This window comes from Hibiscus syriacus, unplaced genomic scaffold, assembly GCF_006381635.1.
Source record: "Hibiscus syriacus cultivar Baekdansim isolate YM2019G1 unplaced genomic scaffold, ASM638163v2 tig00110733_pilon, whole genome shotgun sequence".
Classification (NCBI taxonomy): domain Eukaryota; kingdom Viridiplantae; phylum Streptophyta; class Magnoliopsida; order Malvales; family Malvaceae; genus Hibiscus; species Hibiscus syriacus.
The window spans coordinates 1690715-1702113 of NW_024062845.1; the positions used below are offsets into that span (position 1 = coordinate 1690715).

Sequence of the window (11399 nt, forward strand, 5' to 3'; positions counted from 1 at the left end):
TTAACCTGGTCCATATTAAGCCCCAATGTAGTCGGTAAAATCTACCAGTGAGCCCATCGACCCCTGGTGCTTTCCTTGGGTTTATGTCTCAAAATGCTTGAATAACCTCGTCAGCAGTAGAGTCCCTACATAAATCAGCATTAATATCTGCAGATATAACCGTGTCCAAAGCGTCCAAAATCCTAGCATCTATAATGGGGTTCGATGAAGCAAACAAATCTCGGAAATAGGCAACAACAATATTTTTAACATTTCTGTCTTCATGCAAGTGTCTGACAGTCATATAAGCCCTTAATCCAATTCTTCTTACTCCTCTCATTAGCTTTCGCGTGGAAATAGGAGGTATTTTTTATCCTACTGGACTAGCCGAGTGACACGGGAGCATCAGGACCAAAAGGCCACTTCCTTCTCCAGTAACGATTTTAGTTCAGCTTTGGCAGACACATTCTTGGAGCTCTAAGTCCGAAAGATGCCTTGTCAAGCAATCATTAGTTTATGTTTTAAGCTCCTGAGTGCGGGTATGGGTAGAAGCCACACGATCATGCTGCCAAGATTCTAATGAAGTACCAACAGCCCGAATCTTCGCAAGAGTTATCACCATTAGGAGACTTCCAGGCCGCCTGCACTGGGCACAGTTCAAAACGAAAGTAGTCACCCTTGTGATTAGTATCCATAAGCAAATAGCAATGATCCAATTGTTCGACAAACTCATAAGTTACCCTAATATCGGAATGAGACTGGAGCCACTCTTAGTTAGGTATATACCTATCTAACTGTTTGAACCAATCAAACTCAATCAAACTGTTTGAACCAACTAAGAGTGGCTCCAGTCTCATTCCGATATAAGCTGATTAGTATCGGAATGAGACGTACTTGCAAGCAAATCTCCCTATTCATGCAACACCTTCTTCAGCTCTTCCCACCAGTTAAATGTTTTTTCTTGGTTATTCGTGTTTAGACGTACTTGTAAGCAAAACTCCCAATTCATGCAACACCTTCTTTGGCTCTTCTGACCCATTGAATGCTGTTTTCTTTTCTTGGTTATTTAAGGTGATTTTTGCTAGATGACGCTCCACAGAATTATGGTTTATTTCAAAGATAAAAGCCATGTCCCTAATCTGCAAGAAGGAAAATGTCAATTAGTGAAGATTGTATAATTTGAAAGAAAAAAGACAATTAATTGAAGCTACCTCAATCAAACTGTTTGAACCAAGAGCTATCAGCTGTCCAGTAGAAACTTCCTTCCCATTTAAAAATATCGAACTCTTGCCCAGATTCTTCAAAGAGAAGGAACCATCCTCCTCCAGTTTTATCATTGCCTAGCAGAAACAATGAGAGTAATTATTCCCATGTACATTTGCAAGCATTATAGGAGAAAAACAATCTAAAAAGTATATCTGACAAGCTAAACAGGTATAATCAATATTTTTTTGGACAAAAATGTTGTTCATCTTCACAAGTGCCTTAATAAACTAGAATTAATGGATGTAGCATGTAGGAATATAACTCGTAATAAAAGAACACGCTCAAAAGGCTAATTAAGGTATGCAAAAACAAAGTAATTCTAAACTGATCGAAAGACCTTTCCTAAAAGTAACTCTGAATCTTAATTAAGGATTTAACTCAATAACATTTAAACCCATTTCCAATAATTTGACATAAAAGTGCAAGTGTCACCACATACAAACTAAGGTACAGAACATACCTGTAGCATTCTAGTGGCCTCCCACTTTAGTAATAGTAACTTATTCAAATATTCATAGATAAGTTCTAAGAAGAGGCAAGGTATCCGCAACTGATAATTCAAATATCTAAATTGAGTGACCGCAGATTTGGCAAGGTGGTGAGACACCTCCCCCTTGAAGGGTAGGAATATGCAGATTCAAGGGTCAAAGTTCCCCCACCCTCTGTGCACTGTCCATAAGCAAAACTCAGACAAAATGCAAATAGCCATCTATGTCAAGGAAATCAAAATACCTGTCGTCTAGATATTTTGTTAGCACGCCCTTCCCTTCCTAAGTCAATATCAACACCAACATCCACGGTTGCCCTGCCAAGTATAACCTGCAAACCAGGGAGAGCTTGCACTAGAAACATGAGAGCAATCATTCGCATCAAATGTCAAGACATCGGTTACTAACCAGGCAATATGAAAATTAATACACATAAACGCTCAACCTAATACAGTGCAAACTTTCTGCACCTTCATGCATTGAAATATAGAAAGAAAACACGCATAGCATAAGCACCACAAGTTTAACCAAAAACTTGAGTAACAAAAACAAGGGTAAAAAAAGGAGTTTGGAAAAGAAATTGAGAAGATAAAAGTTCATGAGTATATTCCCAACCATATCATATGAAAATTTCTACGGAAAAAGAAAGGAATGGGCTGATTTTCAGCATAATGCATGCAATCTAAAACGACGCATGGATAAAATTGATTACCTCAGATTCTTTAATGTAATGTTTCATATGAATGCCATATAAGACAGCAAACGCTCCTCGAGATGCAATAGCTCTTTGCATAGCAGACCGAGCACCTTGTTCCAACCTGATTATTGTTCTCTTGGAATGCTCATCTTGATATCTTGAGACTAGAAATTTCAAGAAAACAAAATCAACATTGTTGTTCAACCATAACTTGACCATTGTTGTTCAAATTGAACTTCATACCTTCTCTCCTAATGAAAGAATCGAATTCTTCTGGACATAAATCCATCTCAAGTATCTGAAGCGAACATCAAATGATTGTTCTTTAAACACCCAGTATAATAAATACCGATGACATCATAAATAAATAAGTTCCCATAAAGATAATAATAATCAAGATTTACCATGGCTTCAATGTCAGAAAAGCTAGGAACGTTATCGCCGCTTTCATATTCTATCTGATCAGATGTTGCATTGTTTGCTTCAGGTTCCAAAACAGTATCTACAATGGAACTTGCTTTTGCATACGTAGAAATATCTTTGGTATTGCATTCATCTGATGGATCTTCTACTGCTGCACCATCGGCAGCAGAATTGGGAAATGTGTGGGCTGCTTTGAACCTATATGGGTAGACCAGGGAATTTTGAGACTGCCTGGAAATCACATGACATTGACCATCATGAAACTCAGATTTGACACCTTGACTAGATTCTGACAAAATGTCCAATCCTATCAACTTGGGAGCAGTAAAACATTGAGTAAGATTATCTTCTGTCTGTATCAAGCTCACTTCTTTACTAGACTTTTGATTTGCAAGGGATGAGGCCTGATCACTACCCACTAGAAGACACTCTTCCGTAGCTAAATCTTTACCTAGAAGAACATCATCATTGCATGGGATTTCAGGATCCTCGCTGTTCAACATGCAGCAAATCACTTCATCATGAAGTTCAAGAGAATGAGGATTTGACGAAGACGCAGATGAAGGCAAATTGATTTCCGGATTCCCAAAATGTGACTGTTCAGCATGCCCAGAATGTGAATGTTGGTCTGGAACTTCATCCAACTTTGGAGGACAAGCAGTTTCCGAAGTACCAGGACAAACATCTGAAACTAATGTCTCAGGTTCTTTAGTCTTTGGTGTGTCATCTTCAGGAACATTAGAAGAGTTCAGCAAAAGTGAATTCACACTCTCGTAACAAGATTTATCAATGGCATCACCGTCAAAATTTAATAAAGCATCAGTTTCAGCTAAATCACCACAAGTTGTAGCAACTGAATTACTAATTTCATAACCATCTTTTAACATCATGTCTGAAGGAACAATATCATATCCAGATTCACACATTTTCTTACCATCCACGTCTTCAGGATGCACAATTTCACCTTCTACATGTTGGCTTTTGTCTCCAGGGCCATCATTAAATGGCATCACAGCCGCTGGAACATCTTCCATCGTTTTCCACAGTGGCATATCTGGCTGTGGTGACGAACATCCGACCGAGTAAGGTTTGGTTCCTTCAACCCCAGATGGATGATCAAATTTATCTGAAGCCTTGAAAATGACACAATGAGACCTCCTAGACACATCATTCTGTTCAATATTCTCCACTTTCTCACCAAAGCAATCCTTCTTCAAAGATACCTGCAAATCATCCTTTTGTGATTGTTTACCTGCACTATCAATGCCTAAATCACCGAATCCGAATTGGTTCTGAACACAATCTTCACGGGGCCCAACAAGCTCATCATAACCTCTATTCTGGATGCAATCATTACCATTAGATGATCCAAGAAAACTAACACCACTCGAGTTCGTCACATGGTGGTTACAGGTCCTCTTCCTCATAGTATAATATGATCTTTTAACGCTTTCAAATTTCCTTTTAGCACTTCCATTTTCAACAAGAGAATCAAATTTATTCAATTTAGAAGACAAATTAGAAGCAGATAATTCAACCTCAATCATACGAGCTGCTGCTTGATCAGAAATAAGAGGATCATAAAGTAAAGAGCGCCATCGATCTTGCAATTCTCTAACAGTAAACTTCCGTGAAAATCGAACCGCACCTTTTGCTAGAGCTTCCAAAGAAGCACCGGACTGAAATTACCAAAATTTCAAGTATCACTTTTTAGGGGAGAAAACGAAGAAATCAACTGAACCTAGGGTTTTATCTTCTCTCGCTTTAGACTTTAAGGTCAGATAAGTGGAAAAGATTCCTTTAAGACTGTAAGAAAGGAAATTTAACTAATATTAAATTTTGAGAAAAAGAAGAAAGAGGTTACCTCAATGGCGTTCTTCAATAAGAGATCGTCTTCAGGGATCCAAGAAGAAGAAGAAACTGAAGCAGGCAGAGCTGACATGAAATTTGAATTTTTTTTTCCTTTTTATCTATAACGAAATGCAGTGGTAGGATTTACAAATATGAAAGTAATTTTATAAAATTTGGGGAAAAGAGTAAAGATTTAACAGATGACTGGGATTTTTTTAAGGGGGGGGGGTTGTGGAACTTAGAGATCTGCCATGGAAATGAGTTTGAAATTTTTTATTTATTTATTTTTTGGATTTGGAGATGGAGCTTTCTAGGCTCCTTTCAGTCTTCGTCAGTCTCGGAAACGGACGGATCGAAACGAAAGCTTTGGAAAACGCGAGTTCGCAGGGGCAGTCTCTCACGCGCTTGTGAAATTACGATTATATCATTGTTAGAGTTTTTTTCTTTTTCTTTTAAGCCCTTCACATATTGGCTGGCTTGTGTATAGCATTTCAAAACCCATTCAGATTTCAAGCTGGATCTTGAACGAAGGCTGGTTCACAATATGTGGATAAGGACATGCATTATCTTAGTGGGGTTTTAGTAATTTACATGTAAAGCATTAATGCTGAATAAATTCCTTCGCTTTTTGTTAATACATTATGTGATGTCATATTGCTAATATATGTAAGGGTAAATTATATATTTAGTCATTCAACTATTACTTTGTTTCTATTTTGGTCGCTCAATAGTTCTTTTTAAATCATGCCTAAAGTTACGTTTTTAGTTTTGTTTTGATCATCCGATTTTAAAAAATTAATAGAACTGCTAATGTAGTATTTTTATTTTTTTCAATCATGACGTGGTATTATATTATGGTGATACATCATCAACATCGTTACGTTTTTTACTACGGATGACTAAAATGTTATTTTAAATATGATTTTGAAAAAAAATAAGTGAGTGATCAAAACAGAACCAAAGTGATAGTTAAACGACTAAATATGCATTTATCCTATATGTAATTACTTGTGTTAACGACCAATAAACCAAAAAGACCAAGAAACAATCCAAAAAAAACCAAGAAGACCAAAGTAGAATGATATAAAAAATCATCAAAGAATGATGTTGAAGGAAGGAATAATGAGATAAAGAAACAAGGGAGAATGTTATCAAAAATCAAGAAATGAACGATGGCAAAGGTAAGGTGTAACACTCATACCATGTACATCTTTCCGTACACGAGATACAGATGTCACATCACTTTATAAAACATTATATCATTTGAAAACCCGTAAAATTTTGTTTCAATTTGAACAACTATAAAATATGATATTCATAGAAGCAAAATACTAAAACAATCACTTAAATACATTACAAAATATTTACTATAGTTTAATTACATGCCAACTAAGCTCTCAAAATGAATGAGATTGTCCTAATGTTACTGATGAGTCAACCTTTAATTGATGAAAGTTGTTACTATTGCACTCCTTACTTGGCAAAACCTTGATCGTTCCCTGCGCGTGAAATCAACACACGTTAAGTATTTACTTAGTGAGACATAATACTGTAAAGATATCACAATTTATACATATATATAATTTATACATAGATATCTTATAACCAATGAATGACGAATTAAATTGCATAATCCCTAAGGACCAGATAAGCCCTTCTCTGTTCAATCATAATTCTTTAATACAATCATTGCAATTATTCTTAGTAGGCTCATCGTACTTATCCTTCGGTATATTTCCCCCCATTATTCTTTATTTGTCTTGTGTACATTAAATGAGAAAGTACTATACATGTATTGCACCAAAGTGCCAATTGATCATGTATCTTTTATAATCATTATGGATGGCACCTTAAATATTGTTAATACATCGTTTTGTATTTTTATTTGGGCATCCTTTCATGCCTATTATATATTGTTTACTTTTTCCTTTATGACATCCATTCATACCAATTATGCATTGTTGTATATATATATATATATATATATATATATATATATATATATATATATATATATATATAAATGCATTATAATTCCTTTAGTTTTTTACCCAAAAGCATTTAGCTTTTCATCTAACTTGCATAATTGACACTTTTCTGTCAAATTGCACAGCTAGGTCATTAATCTTTTACTCAACAGTATTTAACTACTCATCTAATTGGGATAATTGACACATTCTGCCTAATGCACAGCTAGGCCATTAATCTTTTACTCAATGGTATTTAACTGTTCATCTAACTGGCATAATGGACACCTTTCTGCCAAATGCACAGCTAGGCCATTAATCTTTTACTCAACGGTATTTAACTGTTCATTTAACTGGCATAATTGACACATTTCTGCCAAATGCACAACTAGGCCATTAATCTTTTACTCAACAGTATTTAACCATTCATCTAACTAGCATAGTTGACATCTTTCTACCAAATGCACAGCTAGGCCATTAATATTTTACTCAACGGTATTTAACCGTTCATCTAACTGGCATAATTGGCACATTTCTGCCAAATGCACAGCTAGGCCATTAATCTTTTACTCAACGGTATTTAATCGATTATCTAACTGGCATAATTGACACGTTTCTGCCAAATGCACAGCAAGGCCATTAATCTTTTACTCAATAGTATTTAACTGTTCATCTAACTGGCATAATTGACACCTTTCTGCCAAATGCATAGCTAGGCCATTAATCTATTACTTTAGAACTATTTTTACTCTAATAATTATTCATAATATCACTTAACTCTTTTAATTCATTATAAATTCTATAGTTTGCACATGTAGTGTCAAACGATAATTTATAAAATTATTATAATTTACGTGGGTTGCACACTCACAACCAAAATTCATATAATTGCGTAACTTTTTGCACACAAAGTGCCCATATGGAATTTCATAAACTAATTATGAATTTCTTAATTTTTGCACACAAACCATATGGAAATTCATAAACTAATTATGAATTTCTTAACTTTTTGCACACAAAGTGCCCATATGGAAATTCATAAACTAATTATGAATTTCTTAACTTTTTGCACACAAAGTGCCCATATTGAAATTCATAAACTAATTATGAATTTCTTAACTTTTTGCACACAAAGTGCCTATTGGGTAATCGTCATACATATATCAATAAATCATTGGGTAAATCTATACAATAACATCTACGTACATAATAAATGCACTCACCTGGGTTGCCTCGCTATTATATCTAAAAATGCAAAGTTGATTACTCAGGTTCTTTTCCTTTGCCTTTTGTTTTGCTTGACTCGGGAGCTTGATTTAGATCTTTAATTATGGAGGAGAGCTTTTTCATGGGAAAAGAAAGAAGAAAAAGGGGATGACTTTTGGTAAGCTATTTCCCCTATCCCGTCTTTACTTAATATCTTATTAAAAATAAATTTTAAATTCATTTTCCCTTTAAAGGACCAAAATGCCCTCATAATCATCCATTGCTACAATTTAGTCTAAACCACTATTTCAAATCATTCTCATCTTTTATCAATTTGTTAAATAAATTCTCAAATTTTAGATTCTTTCAATAAAGTCTCTGATTCGATATTTGGGGTATTACATAAGAGAAGAAATCGACCATGTAGGAGAAACAAAGAGAATTTTTGCAAGGCTTGCAATGGTAATTTTTTGATGAAGAGAACAAAGAATTAATCAAGGTTTTAGGAAGTGAATTTAGGAACACAAAAAAAGTATGAATAAATCAAGGTAGTTATATAGGAAAGTTCATGGTTAAGAGTAGGGGGAAGGAGAGTGAATATTTCACTTGGTAAAATAGCTTCATAGATTTTGATATTTCAGTCCTTTATAATTTAGTCACTAAAATTGAACATTTTAATTCGTTTAATTTAGTCACCTTATAAGGCATTATAAAATCCTAAAAATAAATCAAAAACCATATAAACCATTTTAGAAAATATTTATCACCAACTTCCCAAAAAAATATATTTTATCAAAATCCAAAAAATCATTCTGATTACCAACTTGAACTACTGACCTGGATTTTGAGACGTTACAACTCTCTCCCCTAAAGAGACTTTTATCCTCAAAATTACCTTAAACAAACATATATGGATATTACACCTTCATTGACTCCTCAGGCACCCATGTAGCCTCTTCAATATTATGGTTACACCACAACACCTTTACTAACGGAATAGTTATATTCTAGAGAACTTTCACATCTCGAGCTAAAATCTATACCGACTTTTCCTTATAAGAAAGATCGACACAAATCTCTACATCCTCAACTCGTATAAGCTACATAACCTATACGCTCTAACACCTCATACGATCCAATAAATCTCAAACTAAGCTTTCCTTTGCAACCAAACCTCAACACCTTCCTCTAAGGTGAAACTTTCAAGAACATAAAGTCACCAACCTCATATTCAATCTCTCGATGTTTCAAATCCGCATAAGACTTATGGCGATAAAAAACAACCTTTAACTGATTCAATATCAGCTTAACCTTATCCTCCGCTTCATAAATTGAATTAGGTTTAACAACACGTCTTTCACTCAATTCAGTCCAATACAACGTTGTACGACACTTACGACCATATTGTAACACCCCAATCATCGGGTTAGAGACCAAAATATAAAAATTTAAAACTCAGTGGTTTAATTAGAATAATTTGAAAATTTTAAGGATTTGTTGTAAAACTTTTTGGTCTGGACTTGATATTAATTTGGGATTTGGAGAAAGACAATATGGTCTTTTCACCTGAAAGATTTTATCTTCTCTCTTTTAAGGAATGTAACACGTGGAATAGGGGAAAAGTTTGGAAACATTTCTCTCTTCTTTCTCCTTGCCCATAGGAAGCCATTACAAAGGTAAGTTTCCATGATTTTTGTTGGTTTCTAAATATTTAGGTTGGTGTGGGTAGATTGGGTGTTAAAAAAGCTTAAGGAAAGCTTATAATAGATTAAAACAACAAGATGAGCAAATTAGAATGGGATTTGTAAAATGGGTTTTGAAATGAATTTTTGATATGGTGTAGTTTTTGTAGTTTTAGGACTAAATTTGACTTGTTAATGGGCTATTGAAAGAGATAGAAAGTTCAGAATTGATTAAGAGTATGATTGAAAACATGGTATGATTCATAGATGTAAGTGTTCTAATGAGATTTGGTATGTTAGGGAGTAGTAAATGAAGACAAGTTGGTTTGGATGCATAAGTGTGAGTTTAAAGGCTTAATGAGGGATAAAAGTAAGAGATTTAGGAAGATTTTGGTTGATTTTCGAATTGAAAATAGCAATTCTAGGCATGTAGTATTACCGTTAGAATAGTATCGATACTTCAAGGCTAAATTTGTGGATTTCAAAGAGTGGAATCAATACTGGTTGATGAGGGTATCGATATTGGGTTGGTAGTATCGATACCATGGGTATGGTATTGGTACCATTTTCAAGATATAATTCCAAAACGTCGAAATAGTATCGGTACCGTAAGGAGGTATCGATACCCCTGAATGGTAGTATCGGTACTGTAGTGGTAGTACCGATACTTCTAGGCATAAAATGAAAATTTAGTATTTCTTTCATCATAAGTTATTATGATTAGATATAAGTGATTCGAAGTACGATATTGATTTTCAATCGTTTTGTGTTGTTGTTGAACATAATCAACTTCCAGTCAGTTCGACATTATAAGTACTGATTCAAAAGTGTTAAGGAATTCGCTTAGGACTTCTGTGAGGCAAAGGTGAGTGCAACTTCTCGGTTTTGTAACAGAATTGAGGAAGGCTTACGATAAGCCATCCTCAGTGTTTTCAATCGAAAACTTTACAATTTCTTTTATGTTATATTGCAATGTTTTATTCAATTTATATTATATAAGCTATGTTTTATGATTATATGATTATGGAAATGTGACATTTGATCAAGTGTATCTAAAAAGACTCTATGTGAAAGTAACTATGTGAATAAGAGACACTTCGAATAGTTGTTGAAAATAATTATGTGATTAATAGCCCAAGGTATATGTATGAGGATTAGAGGTATAGTTAGCATGCCAAAAGTCGAGGGTTTTATGTGGTCCTCCGGGAAAATTATGTGGTCCTTTCGAAAAAATTATATGGCACTTTGGTGAAAACCTATGTGGCACTTTGGTGTAAACTTATGTGGTCCTCGGGACAATTATGTGGAACTTCAGTGCAAATTACGAGCTGTGGTAATAGCATTAGTGCACAACCTCAATGTACTCAAATACCTAGAGTTCTCAGTAGTATACATTGGGCATTTGGATAAAAGCTATACAAAGTGAATATTATACATAAGTATACCTTTTGATATGGAAAATAAAGTGGAGTTCTTTATAAAATTTTTTGATAAAAACCAATAAAGATTTCGTTTATTAAGTTAGTACTCTTAGTATTTGCCTCACTAAGCTATCGACTTAGCGTGTGATTTCCTCACGTATAGGTTTGAAGAAAGCTGAAGATTGAATTATTGAGGATAGCATACCCCGTGAAGATCATATCAAGACAAATTAAATGTAGGTTTTTTGTTAATTTTGTAAATTGTTGGCATGTATTATACGTTTAATTTGAAATGCTCTGATCTAATTTGTAAACTCATATATTTTGTATTTATGTAAATTATCAAAGCTTTTATTTAAGTTTGAATGAGAAATCGTTATCTTACTTAAGTTAAGGTTTTCTACCTTTTTATCTTGATC

The 11399-nt window shown here is 34.3% G+C and overlaps 1 protein-coding gene across 3 annotated transcripts; it reads right to left on the reverse strand.

Moving 5' to 3' along the window:
• Positions 1 to 207: 207 nt before the first annotated feature.
• LOC120139219 lies at positions 208 to 4973 on the reverse strand. 3 transcript variants are annotated; one of them, XM_039154527.1, is made up of 8 exons: positions 4718 to 4963; positions 2835 to 4532; positions 2674 to 2728; positions 2446 to 2594; positions 1978 to 2064; positions 1191 to 1319; positions 874 to 1118; positions 208 to 620 (listed from the first exon to the last, which is right to left on the reverse strand). In XM_039154527.1, the coding sequence occupies exons 1-7, from the start codon at positions 4793 to 4795 to the stop codon at positions 945 to 947; spliced, it is 2370 nt and encodes a 789-aa protein (XP_039010458.1). In that variant the 5' UTR covers positions 4796 to 4963; the 3' UTR covers positions 208 to 620; positions 874 to 944. The 3 variants fall into 3 exon arrangements, with proteins under 3 accessions (XP_039010458.1, XP_039010459.1, XP_039010460.1); XM_039154528.1 differs by having other exon boundaries at positions 208 to 625; XM_039154529.1 differs by lacking the exons at positions 208 to 620; positions 874 to 1118 and having other exon boundaries at positions 1213 to 1357; positions 4718 to 4973.
• Positions 4974 to 11399: the final 6426 nt, after the last annotated feature.